At 41.1% G+C, this 16,930-nt stretch overlaps 1 protein-coding gene across 5 annotated transcripts in view; it reads right to left on the bottom strand.

Annotated features, from left to right (window-relative positions):
- Positions 1-16,930, bottom strand: part of LOC139765720 (5-phosphohydroxy-L-lysine phospho-lyase-like) — a 203,296-nt gene that overhangs the window by 112,013 nt on the left and 74,353 nt on the right. For all 5 annotated transcript variants that reach the window (XM_071693523.1, XM_071693526.1, XM_071693525.1 and 2 more), the window contains one exon: positions 2,466-2,628. In XM_071693523.1, coding sequence (XP_071549624.1) covers positions 2,466-2,628 — 163 coding nt within the window. The remainder of the gene's footprint in view (positions 1-2,465; positions 2,629-16,930) is intronic.

Below are 16,930 nucleotides of genomic sequence, written 5' to 3'. Positions count from 1 at the left end.
TACTTAAAGAAAAAAGAAAAAAAAAGAGCAGTCCCCTTAAAAGCAGTAAAAGAAAATGATAGCAAAGGCAGGGTGTTTAATTTATTACTACAAGAAAAAAAAGACCAGGATTGCCCTGGTTAGAACCTAACTAATCCTTGTGGTATGCATAGAAATCCCCTCATTAAAGGATCTCAGCACATTGATGTAAAGTGGGAAGAGCTTAATGGCAAGAAGTCAAATAGTCAAAGAGTTGTACATAGCTGGAGGCACCAGGAGGGAAATACTGAAACACAAAAGCTAAAGAAGTTATACAGATTTTGAGGTAGATGGCATCAAAGTTAGGACACTTAAGATCCACAAGGCAAGCAATATGTGTTTTTGTACTTTAGTGGGCATAAACTTCATCCTTGGAGTGGAAACAATGATAGAAACTACAGTTTGAGATTTGACAATGCAGATGAGAAGCATCCCTGGACAGTTGGATTTTGGAGAGAAACAAAAGATGAGGGGAGGAGGTAATAAGATGGTATTCAACATAGGCAAGGTTAAAATTAAGACCATGAATGTTGCAGAAATGGGGGAGGTGGAAAGCCAGGTCTAGGAGTTGTAGCTAGGGAAATGTGATGGATCCCAATCGCATGATGGTAATCCAATGGTCCCTAGGATCTGCCCAACCCCTCCCAGCCAGTGGTGCTGCTTTGACTTGTGCTGGAGAGTTCTGGGATGGTTGTACTGCCATTAATTGAACAGTTTGAAAAGTAAGAAAATAATAGTAGAGATAAAGATGTGTTAGTTATGGGTTGTCAAGTGTTGTGTATTAGAAAAAGAGTGTGTGCTATGGGAATTGGATGCTAGCAACCTACATGTGGTTAAAGCAAGTGAAAAAAAAAGAGAAGTTTCGGCCTAAAAGGGGTTAAGTAACAAATATTGCAGTGCTGGCTCTGTTCTGTAGCTACCATTCCTCATTTACTGAATAGAGGCATATGCGGATACCAACCGTCACCTGTAACTTTGGCTTGTAGACAGAATATCCACATGACTCCATTACTTTTAGGAAACAATGGAGGATGAACACATCACGTGCACCCCAAGTGGCCCACACCCCACTATGCAAAATATTCGATAGGATATTGTGAGATATTAAATCTCTATGCAGAATGGAGGAAAATGGCACATGAGGATGATACAGTAGGTCACAGAGTACAGTTTTGGTAGATTCAAATGGCATCGGCATGCCAAAACTTTAATGCTCAAGAAATGCACCAAGCTTAATGTGCTTAAGTATAAAGCTTTAGCATAAATGTTCATGACACACTTGGTTTGAATGGCTGTGGTTGTTTATATAGTTCAAAAATTTCTTTTAATATCTTAAGTAATGCTTATCATCAGGCTAACAGAGACAACTTTTCAATGCAGTCAGCATTTAAAGAATAAAAGATAAAAATATAAACTATCCATTCCTAATTTTTGCTTCTAATATGGTGATCACCACTGTACTGGTACCAAGCTCCTCATACCAATCTGCTATACTCTGCAATCACTTGACACCAGCCACTTCTCATGCTGAAAACCACTGCCTCATATTAGTGAGTTTTACTCATTTATGTACCTTTTTAGTACTTTGTATGTCTTGAATGTATACATTTTCAATGTTTCATCTTCTAGAATGTCTAGAATAGGGAATATTGGGTTTGGGAGAAGGGGGTCTGAAACGTAATCTCCCTTTTACTATGGAAACCTATCTCTGGTTTAAATAGCTTCAATTCAAATGACTTTTTCTGAGAATGCATTCCTTAATTATAGTGAGAAAGCCCAGTACATATGCAAACTGATGGATGACAGGTGGAGATGCGGTAGGGGAATGTTCAAACTCTGTTAACCCTTTTTACCATTCATACATCATCATTACTCAATAAGGAAGGCCTCACATATATCTGCAATCCATGCTTTTGCACAAGCAATCAAATTTCAAGTGTTATATGACAGTAGCATAAAATAATTAAGACCTCTTTAAACAACATTTATGCAGAAGTTTTTCAATTTCCCTTGAGCCATGGTGTTGAGAGGTATTACAGTAGACTGTCAGTTGATGAAATCAAGCTTTAGTGGTCCAGATGATCTATATGATGATACCATTTATAAGCATGATACCAAGGAATTGGATATAGGTGTTACAATACAAATTAGATGTACAAATTCATATAGAATAAAAGTTTAACCTAAGTACATCACTGTCAAAATACCTGACAAGCCCCAAACTAACCTTCTCATGGACCTCACATCATACACAATGCCTGTCACATTCTTTCTTTTCAGATACATATCAATCTATACTGATACAGACACATTCTAATTTGTATAAGCTTTAAACACTATGTTCAATACAAAAGAAAATGAGAACTGAATAACTATCGATCACACTGACTTTTCATACAAATCACATCTAATTCTAATTATCAAGAAAACTTCATAGTTTCACTTACCCTGAATTGCAGAACAAAAAAGTATCCAAGTGGTCTGGTAGAATCTGGTGAAGCTCCTTTGGATATCGAAGGTCCCCATAATCAATTTCCCATCCACAAGTGTTAATTACAGAATCCATGGTGACTGACACAGCCTCCACCACTGCTGGATGACAATGACCAACTAAAAAATAAACAAAAGAATGAATAAATAGAAAAAGAAGATGAATGGGTTGAGGAAAGGGAAAATGAGAGATGGGGTGAAAGAGTATTGGGAAACTTCAGGGAGGACAATTAAATGTTTTGAAAGGTGAAATAGTGAGAGGAGAACAAGAGAACAAATGTGGGCATCAGTGAGGGAAGAATATGGGGAACTGGTAAAAGGCAAGGAAGTATTGATGATACGATGGAGTAAAGCATACATTTTTGAAGAACTTCAACAGTGCTTGAAGACTGTTGGAATGCCTCTCTGTATATGTATATTTTTTTTCTTTTTTTTTTTTGCTTTGTCGCTGTCTCCCGCGTTTGCGAGGTAGCGCAAGGAAACAGACGAAAGAAATGGCCCAACCCACCCCATACACATGTATATACATACGTCCACACACGCAAATATACATACCTACACAGCTTTCCATGGTTTACCCCAGACGCTTCACATGCCTTGATTCAATCCACTGACAGCACGTCAACCCCGGTATACCACATCGCTCCAATTCACTCTATTCCTTGCCCTCCTTTCACCCTCCTGCATGTTCAGGCCCCGATCACACAAAATCTTTTTCACTCCATCTTTCCACCTCCAATTTGGTCTCCCTCTTCTCCTCGTTCCCTCCACCTCCGACACATATATTCTCTTGGTCAATCTTTCCTCACTCATTCTCTCCATGTGCCCGAACCATTTCAAAACACCCTCTTCTGCTCTCTCAACCACGCTCTTTTTATTTCCACACATCTCTCTTACCCTTACGTTACTTACTCGATCAAACCACCTCACACCACACATTGTCCTCAAACATCTCATTTCCAGCACATCCATCCTCCTGCACACAACTCTATCCATAGCCCACGTCTCGCAACCATACAACATTGTTGGAACCACTATTCCTTCAAACATACCCATTTTTGCTTTCCGAGATAATGTTCTCGACTTCCACACACTCTTCAAGGCTCCCAGAATATTCGCCCCCTCCCCCACCCTATGATCCACTTCCGCTTCCATGGTTCCATCCGCTGCCAGATCCACTCCCAGATATCTAAAACACTTCACTTCCTCCAGTTTTTCTCCATTCAAACTCACCTCCCAATTGACTTGACCCTCAACCCTACTGTACCTAATATATTACCTTGCTCTTATTCACATTTACTCTTAACTTTCTTCTTTCACACACTTTACCAAACTCAGTCACCAGCTTCTGCAGTTTCTCACATGAATCAGCCACCAGCGCTGTATCATCAGCGAACAACAACTGACTCACTTCCCAAGCTCTCTCATCCACAACAGACTTCATACTTGCCCCTCTTTCCAAAACTCTTGCATTCACCTCCCTAACAACCCCAACCATAAACAAATTAAACAACCATGGAGACATCACACACCCCTGCCGCAAACCTACATTCACTGAGAACCAATCACTTTCCTCTCTTCCTACATGTACACATGCCTTACATCCTCGATAAAAACTTTTCACTGCTTCTAACAACTTGCCTCCCACACCATATATTCTTAATACCTTCCACAGAGCATCTCTATCAACTCTATCATATGCCTTCTCCAGATCCATAAATGCTACATACAAATCCATTTGCTTTTCTAAGTATTTCTCACATACATTCTTCAAAGCAAACACCTGATCCACACATCCTCTACCACTTCTGAAACCACACTGCTCTTCCCCAATCTGATGCTCTGTACATGCCTTCACCCTCTCAATCAATATATATATATATATATATATATATATATATATATATATATATATATATATATATATATATATATATATATTTATTATTATTATTATTATACTTTGTCGCTGTCTCCCGCGTTTGCGAGGTAGCGCAAGGAAACAGACGAAAGAAATGGCCCAACCCACCCCCATACACATGTATATACATACGTCCACACACGCAAATATACATACCTACACAGCTTTCCATGGTTTACCCCAGACGCTTCACATGCCTTGATTCAATCCACTGACAGCACGTCAACCCCGGTATACCACATCGCTCCAATTCACTCTATTCCTTGCCCTCCTTTCACCCTCCTGCATGTTCAGGCCCTGATCACACAAAATCCTTTTCACTCCATCTTTCCACCTCCAATTTGGTCTCCCTCTTCTCCTCGTTCCCTCCACCTCCGACACATATATCCTCTTGGTCAATCTTTCCTCACTCATTCTCTCCATGTGCCCAAACCACTTCAAAACACCCTCTTCTGCTCTCTCAACCACGCTCTTTTTATTTCCACACATCTCTCTTACCCTTACGTTACTCACTCGATCAAACCACCTCACACCACACATTGTCCTCAAACATCTCATTTCCAGCACATCCATCCTCCTGCGCACAACTCTATCCATAGCCCACGCCTCGCAACCATACAACATTGTTGGAACCACTATTCCTTCAAACATACCCATTTTTGCTTTCCGAGATAATGTTCTCGACTTCCACACATTCTTCACGGCCCCCAGAATTTTCGCCCCCTCCCCCACTCTATGATACACTTCCGCTTCCATGGTTCCATCCGCTGCCAGATCCACTCCCAGATATCTAAAACACTTCACTTCCTCCAGTTTTTCTCCATTCAAACTCACCTCCCAATTGACTTGACCCTCAACCCTACTGTACCTAATATATTACCTTGCTCTTATTCACATTTACTCTTAACTTTCTTCTTCCACACACTTTACCAAACTCAGTCACCAGCTTCTGCAGTTTCTCACATGAATCAGCCACCAGCGCTGTATCATCAGCGAACAACAACTGACTCACTTCCCAAGCTCTCTCATCCACAACAGACTTCATACTTGCCCCTCTTTCCAAAACTCTTGCATTTACCTCCCTAACAACCCCATCCATAAACAAATTAAACAACCATGGAGACATCACACACCCCTGCCGCAAACCTACATTCACTGAGAACCAATCACTTTCCTCTCTTCCTACCCGTACACATGCCTTACATCCTCGATAAAAACTTTTCACTGCTTCTAACAACTTTCCTCCCACACCATATATTCTTAATACCTTCCACAGAGCATCTCTATCAACTCTATCATATGCCTTCTCCAGATCCATAAATGCTACATACAAATCCATTTGCTTTTCTAAGTATTTCTCACATACATTCTTCAAAGCAAACACCTGATCCACACATCCTCTACCACTTCTGAAACCACACTGCTCTTCCCCAATCTGATGCTCTGTACATGCCTTCACCCTCTCAATCAATACCCTCCCATATAATTTACCAGGAATACTCAACAAACTTATACCTCTGTAATTGGAGCACTCACTCTTATCCCCTTTGCCTTTGTACAATGGCACTATGCACGCATTCCGCCAATCCTCAGGCACCTCACCATGAGTCATACATACATTAAACAACCTTACCAACCAGTCAACAATACAGTCACCCCCTTTTTTAATAAATTCCACTGCAATACCATCCAAACCTGCTGCCTTGCCGGCTTTCATCTTCCGCAAAGCTTTTACTACCTCTTCTCTGTTTACCAAATCATTTTCCCTAACCCTCTCACTTTGCACACCACCTCGACCAAAACACCCTATATCTGCCACTCTATCATCAAACACATTCAACAAACCTTCAAAATACTCACTCCATCTCCTTCTCACATCACCACTACTTGTTATCACCTCCCCATTTGCGCCCTTCACTGAAGTTCCCATTTGCTCCCTTGTCTTACGCACTTTATTTACCTCCTTCCAGAACATCTTTTTATTCTCCCTAAAATTTAATGATACTCTCTCACCCCAACTCTCATTTGCCCTTTTTTTCACCTCTTGCACCTTTCTCTTGACCTCCTGTCTCTTTCTTTTATACATCCCCCACTCACTTGCATTTTTTCCCTGTAAAAATCGTCCAAATGCCTCTCTCTTCTCTTTCACTAATACTCTTACTTCTTCATCCCACCACTCACTACCCTTTCTAATCAACCCACCTCCCACTCTTCTCATGCCACAAGCATCTTTTGCGCAATCCATCACTGATTCCCTAAATACATCCCATTCCTCCCCCACTTCCCTTACTTCCATTGTTCTCACCTTTTTCCATTCTGTACTCAGTCTCTCCTGGTACTTCCTCACACAGGTCTCCTTCCCAAGCTCACTTACTCTCACCACCCTCTTCACCCCAACATTCACTCTTCTTTTCTGAAAACCCATACAAATCTTCACCTTAGCCTCCACAAGATAATGATCAGACATCCCTCCAGTTGCACCTCTTAGCACATTAACATCCAAAAGTCTCTCTTTCGCACGCCTGTCAATTAACACGTAATCCAATAACGCTCTCTGGCCATCTCTCCTACTTACATAAGTATACTTATGTATATCTCGCTTTTTAAACCAGGTATTCCCAATCATCAGTCCTTTTTCAGCACATAAATCTACAAGCTCTTCACCATTTCCATTTACAACACTGAACACCCCATGTATACCAATTATTCCCTCAACTGCCACATTACTCACCTTTGTATTCAAATCACCCATCACTATAACCCGGTCTCGTGCATCAAAACCACTAACACACTCATTCAGCTGCTCCCAAAACACTTGCCTCTCATGATCTTTCTTCTCATGCCCAGGCGCATATGCACCAATAATCACCCACCTCTCTCCATCAACTTTCAGTTTTACCCATATTAATCGAGAATTTACTTTCTTACATTCTATCACATATATATATATCACATATATATATATATATATATATATATATATATATATATATATATATATATATATATATATATATATATATATATATATATGTATACATTGAAATGTATAGGTATGTATATGTGTGTGTGTGTGGATGTGTATGTGGGTGGGATGGGCCATTCTTTCGTCTGTTTCCTTGCATTACCTCGCTAGCACGCGAGACAGCGACAAAGTATAATAAAATGATTATTCTATATCTACTGTCATGCATTAATTACCATGTACCTTTCTCTTCTCTTTGGGCCACACAGTTTAAGTTCTTTCAGCCTCTCATTATTGTTTTTAGATTGTTTCATAGAGATTAAGGTATGCTTTATATTCCTGCAGTGTGCACAGTGAACATAACCACCACATGCCTTTAGACTTGATTTGTTTATCAGTAGACAAAATGTAAATCATTGTGCAACACTTCCACCATTGCTTCCACATTGTATAGGCAGTACTGTTTGTTAGTATGGTTGCATTTTCATATTTTCATAGTTGTTATGGTGTATTTCATAATTCCTATGGGTTATTTTGCAAAAATTAGGAATTTTATTTTCCAATTCCAACAGCTGCACTCAGGGACTGGATAGGACCATCTGTGTCTTCAAGAAGGTGGCTAAAAACCCTGTCCTCTGAATCCCTTAGCTTGATCTATTGTTCATCAATAGAAAGTTTACTCCTATTACATTAACAGAATGGTTTTGAATTTCCATTTGCCTTGTCAACAGTGTTTCATCTTCTTGTCAACAGTGTTTCATCTTCTTTATCACAAAATACTTCTTCCTGGCTGCCTCATATCTTTCAAATGCTGCCTTGCTGTTGAACTGTTGTATCTTCTACACAGTGCAGGCTACACATGGAGAATGCATTCTAGGGTAAATGCATGGACAACTAATCAATGCATGGTGAATTTTGAAGAGTATGGAAAAGATAGGGATGTGTCTGATACCTCCCAAATCCCCATTTTTTTCACTCTGACCATGGAAAGAAATAGTGTACCCACTAATTTTTAAGCTTTTGCACTTGATTGTAAAGGCACTCTGGCAGTATTGTAGCCAAAGGGGTAGGAGGTGCAGCTACTGTGGAAAGTAAAGAAGCTTAAAATTGGGAAAAGTATTATTTCAGCACCTTGAAGGGATACTCTAGTTTTACTGGAGTAGCCAAATCTCAGCCCACCTTCTTGTGGTGACCTCATTAGTATGCCTATTAAGGGGTGTTGTCCAGTTACATCAAGGCAATACTTTTAGATATGGACAAACACCTGAGGTGTACTGTTACTTTTAATTTTTGACAATTTTGGAGCCTCGCTGCCTCTGAGAACACAATGCTGGAGTTGCCCTCTGTCAGTTATGCCGAGGGGTAAAAGAAACAAGCTCTTGAGGGTGATGGTGCTGAATGTGAATGGGATGACTGGTGAGAGTAAATGGAGGGAGATTGTGGAAAGGTTTAAAAGTTGTAGCATGGATGTGCTAAGGATTGGGGAAACCCATATCCTTGGTAAGGGTGTGTGGAGTGAAAATGGAAATGGTGAATGCAAGTTATGAGAGGGTATAGTATGGACGGGAATGAGTGAAAATCATTGAGGAAAAAAGAAGGATGTTCAATTCTATTATCACCACAAGTATGGGAGGGTGTTACAAAGCATGGATGGAATGAATCAAGAATAGTGTGGGTGAAAGGAAAGATTGGGATTGTAAAGTAAGCATGGATATGTGTATAAGCACCTGTGAATATGAAGACTGTATGAGGTAAGGATGAAATGAGGATTTCTGGAGAAATTTGAATGACTGCATAAACGGCTTTGAGAATGAGAGAAATGTGGTCATAATGGGTGATATGAATGTGAAAGTGGTAAGAGATAAAATTGGTGAGACAGTTGGTAAATGGGGAGTGCCAAGAGTAAATGAGAATAGAAGCTGTCTTGTGAATAATTGTGCTGAGAGGGGTCTATTCCTTACAAACACCTTTTTTCAGCACAAGATGATCCACAGATATACATGGATGAGGAATAATGGAAGAGAAGAGCAAAAGGCTTTGACTGACTATGTGGCAGTGGATGAAAGACTGACAAAGGTGTGCTGGATGCGAGAGTCATGAGAGGATTCTTTGAAGACTCTGACCATTTTTGTGGGGATGAGGATAATGGAGAAGTGGAGGTATGGTGTAAGGAAGAATGGAGAGGTAAAAGAGCTGGCAAGTGAGAAGATAAATAAGGAAAAATACAAGGAGGGGTATAAAGGGAAGGTAACTGAAAGCTTAGATGCATGTCCAGTGAATGTAGGAATGCAGTCGTGTTAACGATGTGTCTAAAATGTTTAGTGAAATACTAGTAAAGGTTGTAGAATCTAGTTGGATACAAAGCAGTGAGATACAGGAATAAAAAAGGGCAATGCATGGTGGGCAGAAGAGATTAGAAATGCTGTGGAAGAGAGGAAAAAGGCATATGGTAGATTGCTCAACAGAAAAGCACCAATGCAAGTTCAGCAAAGAAACGAAGAATACAAAATATGTAAGAGAAATTTTAAGAAGCTGATAGAGGAAAGTAAAAAACGAGAAGATGAAGATTTTGGCAGAAATTTAAGTGAAAAGTCTTAGGATAATAAGGAACTATAGTGAAAGGAGGTGGAAATGGTGATGTGAAAAGTAAGGAAGGAGAGTTCCTGAATCAAAAGGAGGAAGTGAAAGGGATATGGAAAAAATACTTTGAAGAACTGATGAATGTGGGAGAAGGGGAGACAGAAGTTGTTACATTCATGGATATGGATGAGGGAAGGAAGAGGATACATGGAAGGGGCCTAAAGAAAAAATGGAGGTAAGAAAGGCAATAATGAGGCTAAAGGTAGGAAAGACACCTGGAGTGGATGTAATCTAGCACAGAAACAGAAGGATGTTCCTGAGGATTGGGTGAAAGCTATTATTGTTCAATTATCCAAAGGTAAAGGTACTGAGGATGTATGTAGCAATTATAGGGAAATAAGTGTTAAATATACCAGAAAAAGTGTATGCAAGAATATTGACAGAGTGATGGAAGTGACTGAATGCAGAATAAGTGAAGAGTAAGGGTGTTTTGGGAAAGGTAGGGGATGTGTGGATCAGATTTTTGTGGTAGAGATGACTGTGGAAAAGTATTAAGCGAAAGGTAAGAAGTTGTATGCAGCTTATATGGATATGGAGAAATCGTATGACAGAGCTAAGTTGAATTCTTTATGGGATGTTTTAAGGATATATGGTATAGGAGGAGAACTGTTGGATGGTGTAAATGCCTTCTATAGAGAAGCAAATGTGTGTGAAAGAGTGGAAGGAGAGCAAAGCGAAAGTTTTGGAATACATGTAGGTGTGAGGCAGGGTTGTATGATGTCACCATGGCTTTTTGATATATTTTGCTTTGTCTCTGTCTCCCGCGTTAGCGAGGTAGCGTAAGGAAATAGATGAAAGAATGGCCCAACCCACCCTCATACACATGTATATACATACACGTCCACACACTCAATTATACATACCTATACATCTCAACATATATATATATATATATATATATATATATATATACACACACACAGACATATACATATATGCACATGTACATAATTCGTACTGTCTGCCTTTATTCATTCCCATCGCCACCCCACCACACATGAAATAACAACCCCCTGCCCCCGGATGTGCGCGAGGTTGCGCTAGGAAAAGACAACAAAGGCCACATTTGTTCACGCTCAGTCTCTAGCTGTCATGTATAATGCACTGAAACCACAGCTCCCTTTCCACATTCAGGCGCCAAATAACTTTCCATAGTTTACCCCAGACACTTCACATGCCCTGGTTCAATCCACTGACAGCACGTCGACCAAGGTATACCACATCGTTCCAATTCACTCTACTCCTTGTACAACTTTCAAACTCCTGCATGTTCAGGCCCCGTTCACTCAAAATCTTTTTCACTCCATCTCTCCACCTCCAATTTGGTCTCCCACTTCTCCTCATTCCCTTCACCTCTGACACATATATCCTCTTGGTCAATCTTTCCTCATTCATTCTCTCCATGTGACCAAACCATTTCAAAACACCGTCTTCTGCTCTCTCCACCACACTCTTTTTATTACCACGCATCTCTCTTACCCTGTTACTACTTACTCGATCAAACCACCTTACACCACATATTATCCTCAAACATCTCATTTCCAGCACATCCACCCTCCTCCGCACAACTCTATCTATAGCCCACGGCTTGCAACGATATAACATTGTTGGAACCACTATTCCTTCAAACATGCCCATTTTTGCTTTCTGAGATAATGTTCTTGACTTCCACACATTCTTCAAGGCTCCCAGAACTTTTGCCCCCTCCTCCACCCTATGATTCACTTCTGCTTCCATGGTTCCATTCACTGCCAAATCCACTCCCAGATATCTAAAACACTTCACTTCCGCCAGTTTTTCTCCATTCAAATTTACCTCACAATTGACTTGTCCCTCAACCCTACTGTACCTAATAACCTTGCTCTTGTTCACATTTACTCTCAGCTTTCTTCTTTCACACACTTTACCAAACTCAGTCACCAGCTTCTGCAGTTTCTCACACGAATCAGCCACCAGTGCTGTATCACTCGATCAAACAACCTCAAACCACATATTATGCTCAAACATCTCATTTCTGGCACATCCACCCTCCTCTGCACAACTCTATCTATAGCCCACGCCTTGCAACCATACAACGTTGTTGGAACCACTATTCCTTCAAACATGCCTATTTTTGCTTTCCGAGATAATGTTCTCGACTTCCACACATCCTTCAAGGCTCCCAGAACTTTTGCCCCCTCCTCCACCCTATGATTCACTTCCGCTTCCATGGTTCCATCCGCTGCCAGCTCCACTCCCAGATATCTAAAACACTTCACTTCCTCCAGTTTTCTCCATTCAAACTTACCTCCCAATTGACTTGACCCTCAACACTACTGTACCTAATAACCTTGCTCTTATTCACATTTACTCTCAGCTTTCTTCTTTCACACACTTCACCAAACTCAGTCACCAGCTTCTGCAGTTTCTCACATGAATCAGCCACCAGTGCTGTATCATCAGCGAACAACAATTGACTCACTTCCCAAGCTCTCTCATACACAACAGACTGCATACTAGCCCCTCTCTCCAAAACTCTTGCATTCACCTCTCTAACAACCCAATCCATAAACAAATTAAACCACCATGGAGACATCACACATCCCTGCCACAAACCTACATTTACTGAGAACCAATCACTTTCCTCTCTTCCTACACGTACACATGCCTTACATCCTCGATAAAAAGTTTTCACTGCTTCTAACAACTCGCCCCCACACCATACATTCTTAATACCTTCCATAGAGCATCTCTATCAACTCTATCATATGCCTTCTCCAGATCCATAAATGCTACATACAAATCCATTTGCTTTTCTAAGTATTTCTCACATACATTCTTCAAAGCAAACACCTGATCCACACATCCTCTACCACTTCTGAAACCACACTGCTCTTCCCCAATCTGATGCTCTGTACATGCATTCACCCTCTCAATCAATACCCTCCCATATAATTTCCCAGGAATACTCAACAAACTTATACCTCTGTAATTTGAGCACTCACTATTATCCGCTCTGCCTTTGTACAATGGCACTATGCAAGCATTCCTCCAATCCTCAGGCACCTCACCATGAGTCATACATACATTAAATATCCTTACCAACCAGTCAACAATACAGTCACCCCCTTTTTTAATAAATTCCACTGCAATACCAACCAAACCCGCTGCCTTGCTGGCTCTCATATTCCGCAAAGATTTTGCTATCTCTTCTCTGTTTACCAAATCATTCTCCCTAACCCTCTCACTTTGCACACCACCTCGGCCAAAACACCCTATATATCTGCCACTTTATCATCAAACACATTCAACAAACCTTAAAAATACTCACTCCATCTCCTTCTTACATCACCACTACTTGTTATCACCTCCCCATTAGCCCCCTTCAATGAAATTCCAATTTGTTCCCTTGTCTTATGCGCTTTAATTACCTCCTTCCAAAACATCGTTTTATTCTCCCTAAAATTTAATGATACTCTCTCATCCCAACTCTCATTTGCCCTCTTTTTCACCTCTTGCATCTTTCTCTTGACCTACTGCCTCTTTCTTTTATATATCTCCCACTCATTTGCATCATTTCCCTGCAAAAATCGTCCTAATACCTCTCTCTTCTCTTTCACTAATAATTCTACTTCTTCATCCCACCATTCACTACCCTTTCTAATATGCCCGCCTCCCACGCTTCTCATGCCACAAGCATCTTTTGCGCAAGCCATCATTGCTTCCATAAATACATCCCATTCCTCCCCCACTCCCCTTACATCCTTTGTTCTCACCTTTTTCCATTCTGTACTCAGTCCCTCCTGGTACTTCCTCACACAAGTCTCCTTCCCAAGCTCACTTACTCTCACCACTCTTTTCACCCCAACATTCTCTCTTCTTTTTTGAAAACCTCTACAAATCTTCACCTTTGCTTCCACAAGATGATGATCAGACATCCCTTCAGTTGCAACTCTCAGCACATTAACATCCAAAAGTCTCTCATTCGTGCACCTATCAATTAACATGTGATCCAATAACGCTCTCTGGCCATCTCTCCTACTTACATACGTATATCTATGTATATCTCTCTTTTTAAACCAGGTATTCCCAATCACCAGTCCTTTTTCAGCACACATATCAACAACCTCTTCACCATTTCCATTTACAACACTGAACACCCCATGTACACAAATTATTCCCTTAACAGCCACATCACTCACCTTTGCATTCAAATCACCCATCACTATAACCTGGTCTCGTGCATCAAAACTACTAACACACTCGCTCAGCTGCTCCCAAAACACTTGCCTCTCATGATCTTTCTTCTCATGCCCAGGTGCATATGCACCAATAATCACCCATCTCTCTCCATCAACTTTCAGTTTTACCCATATTAATCTAGAATTTACTTTCTTACATTCTATCACATACTCCCTGGGGATAGGGGAGAAAGAATACTTCCAACGCATTCCTCACGTGTCGTAGAAGGCGACTAAATGGGACTGGAGCAGGGGGCTGAAAACCCTCCCCTCCTTGTATTTTAACTTTCTAAAAGGGGAAACAGAAGGAGTCACGTGGGGAGTGCTCATCCTCCTCGAAGGCTCAGATTGGGGTGTCTAAATGTGTGTGGATGTAACCAAGATGAGAAAAAAGGAGAAATAGGTAGTATGTTTGAGGAAAGGAACCTGGATGTTTTGGCTATGAGTGAAACGAAGTTCAAGGGGAAAGGGAAAGAGTGGTTTGGGAATGTCTTGTGAGTAAAGTCAGGGGTTAGTGAGAGGACAAGAGCAAGGGAAGGAGCAGCACTACTCCTGAACAGGAGTGGTGGGAGTACGTAATAGGGCATGAGAAGAAAGATCATGAGAGGCAAGTGTTTTGGGAGCAGCTGAATGAGGTGTTAGTAGTTTTCATGCACAAGACCAGGTTATAGTGATGGGTGATTTGAATGCAAAGGTGAGTAATGTGGCAGTTGAGGGAATAATTGGTATACATGGGGTGTTCAGTGTTGTAGATGGAAATGGTGAAGAGCTTGTAGATTTATGTGCTGAAAAAGGACTGGTGATTGGGAATACCTGGTTTAAAAAGCGAGATATACATAAGTGTATGTATGTAAGCAGGAGAGATGGCCAGAGAGCGTTATTGGATTACGTGTTAATTGATAGATGCACAAAAGAGATACTTTTGGATGTTAATGTGCTGAGAGGTGCAACTGGAGGGATGTCTGATCATTATCTTGTGGAGGCAAAGGTGAAGATTTGTATTGGTTTTAAGAAAAGAAGAGAGAATGTTGGGGTGAAGAGGGTGGTGAGAGTAAGTGAGCTTGGGAAGGAGACTTGTGTGAGGAAGTACCAGGAGAGACTGAGTACAGAATGGAAAAAGGTGAGAACAAAGGAGGTACGAGGAGTGGGGGAGGAATGGGATGTATTTACGGAAGCAGTGATGGCTTGCGTAAAAGATGCTTGTGGCATAAGAAGCGTGGGAGGTGGGTTGATTAGAAGGGGTAGTGAGTGGTGGGATGAAGAAGTAAGATTATTAGTGAAAAAGAAGAGAGAGGCATTTGGACGATTTTTGCAGGGAAATAATGCAAATGAGTGGGAGAGGTAAAAAAGAAAGAGGCAGGAGGTCAAGAGAAAGGTGCAAGAGGTGAAAAAGAGGGCAAATGAAAGTTGGGGTGAGAGAGTATCATTAAATTTCAGGGAGAATAAAAAGACATTTTGGAAGGAGGTAAATAAAGTGCGTAAGACAAGGGAGCAAATGGGAACTTCAGTGAAGGGGGCTAATGGGGAGGTGATAACAAGTAGTGGTGATGTGAGAAGGAGATGGATTGAGTATTTTGAAAGTTTGTTGAATGTGTTTGATGTAGAGTGGCAGATATAGGGTGTTTTGGTCGAGGTGGTGTGCAAAGTGAGAGGGCTAGGGAAAATGATTTGGTAAATAGAGAGGAGGTAGTAAAAGCTTTACGGAAGATGAAAGCCAGCAAGTAAGCAGGTTTGGATGGTATTGCAGTGGAATTCATTAAAAAAGGGGGTGACTGTATTGTTGACTAGTTGGTAAGGTTATTTAATGTATGATTCATGGTGAGGTGCCTGAGGATTGGCGGAATGCTTGCATAGTGCCATTGTACAAAGGCAAAGGGGATAAGAGTGAGTGCTCAAATTACAGAGGTATAAGTTTGTTGAGTATTCCTGGTAAATTATATTGGAGGGTATTGACTGAGAGGGTGAAGGCATGTACAGAGCATCAGATTGGGGAAGAGCAGTGTGGTTTCAGAAGTTGTGTGGATCAGGTGTTTGCTTTGAAGAATGTATGTGAGAAATACTTAGAAAAACAATATATGGTGTGGGAAGCAAGTTGTTAGAAGCAGTGAAAAGTTTTTATCGAGGATGTAAGGCATGTGTACGTGTAGGAAGAGAGGAAAGTGATTGGTTCTCAGTGAATGTAGGTTTGCGGCAGGGGTGTGTGATGTCTCCATGGTTGATTAATTTGCTTATGGATGGGGCTGTTAGGGAGGTAAATGCAAGAGTTTTGGAAAGAGGGGCAAGTATGAAGTCTGTTGGGGATGAGAGAGCTTGGGAAGTGAGTCAGTTGTTGTTCGCTGATGATACAGCGCTGGTGGCTGATTCATGTGAGAAACTGCAGAAGCTGGTGACTGAGTTTGGTAAAGTGTGTGGAAGAAGAAAGTTAAGAGTAAATGTGAATAAGAGCAAGGTTATTAGGTACAGTAGGGTTGAGGGTCAAGTCAATTGGGAGGTGAGTTTGAATGGAGAAAAACGAGGAAGTGAAGTGTTTTAGATATCTGGGAGTGGATCTGGCAGCGGATGGAACCATGGAAGCGGAAGTGGATCATAGGGTGGGGGAGGGGACGAAAATTCTGGGGTCCTTGAAGAATGTGTGGAAGTCGAGAACATTATCTCGGAAAGCAAAAATGGGTATGT

The sequence above is a fragment of the Panulirus ornatus genome, chromosome 55, assembly GCF_036320965.1.
Source record: "Panulirus ornatus isolate Po-2019 chromosome 55, ASM3632096v1, whole genome shotgun sequence".
NCBI classification, from domain to species: domain Eukaryota; kingdom Metazoa; phylum Arthropoda; class Malacostraca; order Decapoda; family Palinuridae; genus Panulirus; species Panulirus ornatus.
Note: the sequence above shows the minus strand (reverse complement) of the source record. Positions and strands in the feature narration are given on the sequence as shown.